We start from the raw sequence: 4,630 nt of genomic DNA on the forward strand, positions 1-4,630 counted from the left end.
TATAGATATGTAAAAATTCCATCAAGCTGCACACCTAAGATTTATACACTTTATATTACTCAATAAAAGGTAACAATAACCTAATAATGATGTTAATAGCGACCAATTATTGAGTGCTGTGTTCTAAGTAGCGTCCTTCTCTTAGACCCTAAGCCCAGTGCCTTGTAGTTACTCGTTCACAAGACCACTAAGGCACAGGGAAAGCATTTTTGCAAAGGTCTGGCAATTAGAACGCAAGGCTTGTTGAGTTGCTGCCCGGGTTGGCTCCCTGGACTGGCCATAATTGGTCGGCGCGCTGATACGCGTCCGGACCCTGTCCAGGGCGGAGGGCACAGTCCGGCGCCACCCAGGCAAAGGCGAGGACGTGACCCCCACCCAAGGAGACGGCGCCTCCGCTCCACTGTGCTCCCGCGCAGAACTCCGCCCGCAAGGCGGAGAGAAGCGAGCCAATCAGCAGCCGTGCAGGCCCGAGGTCACTCGATTTTGGGCCTCCGTCACCTAGTCTGACCACGCGCCTCCAATCGGCGAGCTGCGCCCCCTACGTCCGCTCTCCGGCTCCTCCGCAGCGTTTCCGCAGCGAGCGCTCCACTCCGAATGCCGGTTGGCTCCTTGCCAGCCAATCACCGGGGATCCGCTGTCCCTATAGCCAATGGCTGCCCTCCTCCCTGTGCTGGACAGCGGCAGTTGGCGCTAAGCTCCGGCAGCCCGAAGGAGCCGGGGACGGATTGGCGCAGGCGGCGTACAATGGGCGGTGCGCGCGAGACGTGGAGCCAATGAGCGCGGCGGGGGCGGGGCGGGCGTGGCGGCGGGCGGCTGCGAGGAGAGGCCGGTGGTGGCGGCGGCCGGCGGCGGCGGCGGCGGCGGCGGTAGTGGCCCGTGGCGGTGGCGGCCGGCAGCGGGCGACCATGGCGGAGGCCGGCGGCGACGACGCCCGCTGCGTGCGGCTAAGCGCCGAGCGGGCCCAGACGCTGCTGGCCGAGGTGGACACGCTGCTGTTTGACTGCGATGGGGTGCTGTGGCGCGGCGAAACAGCCGTACCCGGCGCGCCCGAGGCCCTGACGGCTCTGCGGACTCGCGGCAAGCGCCTCGGCTTCATCACCAACAACAGCAGCAAGACCCGCGAGGCCTACGCCGAGAAGCTGCAGCGCCTGGGTTTCGGCGGCCCGGCGGGATCAGGCACCGGCCTCGAGGTCTTTGGCACGGCCTACTGCACCGCGCTCTACCTGCGGCAGCGCCTGGCCGGCGCGCGGGCCCCTAAGGCCTATGTGCTGGGCAGCGCGGCCTTGGCAACGGAGCTGGAGGCCGTGGGCATCACTAGCGTGGGCGTGGGGCCTGAGCCCCTACAGGGCGATGGCCCCGACGCCTGGCTGGACGCACCGCTGGAGCCCGATGTGCGCGCCGTCGTGGTGGGGTTCGACCCGCACTTCAGCTACATGAAGCTCACCAAGGCCCTGCGTTACCTACAGCAGCCCGGCTGTCTGCTCGTGGGCACCAACATGGACAACCGGCTCCCGCTCGAGAACGACCGCTTCATCGCGGGTCTGTGCGCCCCCGGGGCGGGAGGCTGGAGGGCGGGCGGCGGGCCCCTCCGGTCCTCTGACCCCGGGCGCTCTCCTCCCCCCTCTTCTCCTCTTCCTCCGCCCCGCAGGTACGGGCTGTCTGGTCCGAGCCGTGGAGATGGCCGCCCAGCGCCAGGCTGACATCATAGGGAAGCCCAGCCGCTTCATTTTCGACTGCGTGTCCCAGGAATACGGCATCAATCCGGAGCGCACCGTCATGGTGGGAGATCGCCTGGACACAGACATCCTCCTGGGTGTCACCTGTGGCCTGAAGACCATCCTGACCCTCACCGGAGTTTCCACTCTAGGGGATGTGAAGAGTAATCAGGAAAGTGACTGCGTGTCCAAGAGGAAAATGGTCCCTGATTTCTATGTTGACAGCATAGCCGACCTTTTGCCAGCCCTTCAAGGTTAAAGAATTAGCGTCTTTAATCTACCGAATAAAAAAAAAATTAATCACTTAACCAAATTAATAGGTGGGGCTCAAGCATCTGCTCAGCTAGGTGGCTTTAAAGAGTACGCTTGGAGTTTTAAGCAATGGCACTAGTTGTTAACCTTGTAAGTAAATATCCGGGGGGCGATTTTCTTACAGATGTTTATATCTTAAGATGCACTTTTAAGCTTGGAGGGCATTGTGGGGGTCCTGGGCCTTGGTTGCTGTTGGCAAGAGCAAGATTCAGATAACCTCAGGGCTTGCTGATGGGACTGAGGCGGGTCTAAAGGGGGTCCCATATTTTACTGAAAATTTCATTCAGGGATCAAGCCCCTTTGCAAGGCAAAGGGGGGAAGGAGGGGCTGATTATTTTGACTGTTGTGAGAAACTTGTACAAACCGACCCCAGGGCCCCATGGGTGTGGTAGTCAGCAGAGGAGCCTGCTGCTGCGTCCCACCCAGCTCCACCTGCAGCACGGGAGTGGAGGACGAGGCTGCTCCCTGGTGGTGTCTCCCTGTCCTTGGTCTGTGGGGCGTTGCCCTCACCACCACCCCACACTTCCTTAAAAAACCACTCTGATGTCACAATTATCTGTTCTGTTTCAAAAGCCCAGGACTGCAGCTCCTCGTACGTGGTTGCACAGTTCTGTCAACTCAGTCCAGCTACACCTTGGCTTTCTCAGTTGTGCATTTAAACCCAGGTGACCTGGACTGAGCATATTGTTGGCTGAATGGCCAGGAGGGCATGAGTGCCTTCACTGAACTTTGGGCTGCTGTGCAGGAAGCTCAGAGCAGTGTTGGTACCAAAAATTTTTTTTAGAACTTAGGAACAACTTTGTCAAGGATTGGAATTGAAACTGAAGTGTGTTGATTAATAGCTGTGCTCTGTCTCGTAGTGAAGTCTCTGCTCCATAGCCAGTACCATGGCTAAAGTCATGCTGGCCAAGGAATGCCTGTCACCCAGGGTGCCTCCTAGGTGGGGAAAGAAAGACGTGTTCCCAAGTCAGGAAGTCCTTTTACAGAGCATCCAATCTCTTCCTGTCCTCCCATACCCCCGATTGGAGTGGGGTTAGATGCCATTGGTCCATGAGGACAACTGTCTTGGCCCTGGAGTCCCTTGTCGGTGGCCAGCTGGAGGACTGGCAGGGTCCACCGGCTAATCAAGGGTTCTTGGCAGGGAGCCCTGGCCATTTCTGCCTGTTCCCTAAGTTGCTGACTTTTGGGAACAGGCCTGATAAGCAGACTCTCCAGCTGCACTTGTAGGGTAGAGGCAGGGAAGCTGTTCCGTTGGGCCGACTCCTTCCCAGTGCCTCGCCCTGCACCCCGTGGTGTCTGCCCACAGCCTTTGGCTTCTCTCCTAGTCCTGGGGTCGCAGCACTCCCTCACTCGTTCTCTAAGAGTTCTCAGAGCAATAAAGGGTATCCTGAGCCTTTAGCTCCACCCGGGCCTGGGGTAGTCTGGGGTTCAGACTATGCCGTGAGGCAACAACAGGGCAGCCAGCGCCTGTGAGGTTGGTGGTGCTGACGTTGGCTCTGCGAGGTCGGCTCAAGGTGGGTCCGGATATTGAGCAGGCCTATCAGGGCGTTGTCACCCACACCAGGAACACGCTGCAGGTGCGGCAGCCAGCAAGACCTCCCTCTTCTGCACCCCATTTCTGCCCCTATTGCACTGTGTGAACCCAAATGAATATTAAACTCTCCAACCCACGCTGACTGGTGTGCCTTGCTCTCGCCTTGACAGCAGCCTTCACCCAGAGGTTGCCACTGTCTAGCAGGGGCCGGGGTGGGAGGACTCAAAGTTGGCCATTCTGGGATTTCAGTTCCAGAGCTGGAAACCCAACTCCATTTCAGGCTCATTACAGAGAGGCAGGTTCAAAAGAACTAGGGAAAACGGCACCACCAGAGTAGGAAAGGACTGGAGGACACCCCTGTTGTGAAAGCTGATGACACCCACATTGTGAAATCTGCCAGTGACCAGGGGGCCCTGACCTGCAATCGACATTGTCAATTGGCTGGAGATGCAAGCTAGGAGCCAGGGCTATGGCACCGACAAAGCCACGCTGGGCAGGGCAGGGGCTGGTGGACATGAGGCCGACTTAACCATCTCCGGGTATGAGGGAAGTTCAAGTAGGCTGCCTGTACTTCAGCAGAGGCTCCTGAAAGCCATCATGGTCTCCGGCATGAGCCCTGTGGATGCTGGGCAACCCCAACCCATCTTGTGTTGGGGTCTGGGAATCCGCTGGGGTGCATGGGGAGGGAAGAAGGGAGGTGGAGCAGAGTCCAATACCAATCTGTCATGAAACACGCACTGGTGGTTTGCTGTGTGCCAGGCTGTGCCCAGCGCTGGGAGTCTGGAGGTAACCCGAGAAGACTAGAACTAGGCCTCTTGAAGAAAAATCAAATCTGCCCCGACCAGACTACAAAGTCGTGGCCAGGCCCCGGCTGCCCTCTGTGCCATCCAGTGGGACTTGATTCCCATGACTGCCATGCTCTCACGCCCTCCCAGGCCCATGTGCTCTCTAGTTTGCAGGTGTCAGGAGAGCCAGGCACGGGGACAAGCAACTACTCCCCCACCCCAGGTGGAGAGAGGGCTGTCCTGGCTCAGGTAGCTGGGCTGGGGAGGAGGCAGTGGGGTCAGGA

At 58.9% G+C, this 4,630-nt stretch overlaps 1 protein-coding gene across 1 annotated transcript; it reads left to right on the forward strand.

Moving 5' to 3' along the window:
• The first annotated feature begins 369 nt into the window (after positions 1-369).
• Positions 370-3,698, forward strand: PGP (phosphoglycolate phosphatase). Its single transcript, XM_074322834.1, has 2 exons — positions 370-1,539; positions 1,649-3,698. The coding sequence occupies exons 1-2, from the start codon at positions 774-776 to the stop codon at positions 1,972-1,974; spliced, it is 1,092 nt and encodes a 363-aa protein (XP_074178935.1). The 5' UTR covers positions 370-773; the 3' UTR covers positions 1,975-3,698.
• The last annotated feature ends 932 nt before the right edge of the window (positions 3,699-4,630 follow it).

The sequence above is a fragment of the Rhinolophus sinicus genome, linkage group LG18 (assembly GCF_036562045.2).
Source record: "Rhinolophus sinicus isolate RSC01 linkage group LG18, ASM3656204v1, whole genome shotgun sequence".
Classification (NCBI taxonomy): domain Eukaryota; kingdom Metazoa; phylum Chordata; class Mammalia; order Chiroptera; family Rhinolophidae; genus Rhinolophus; species Rhinolophus sinicus.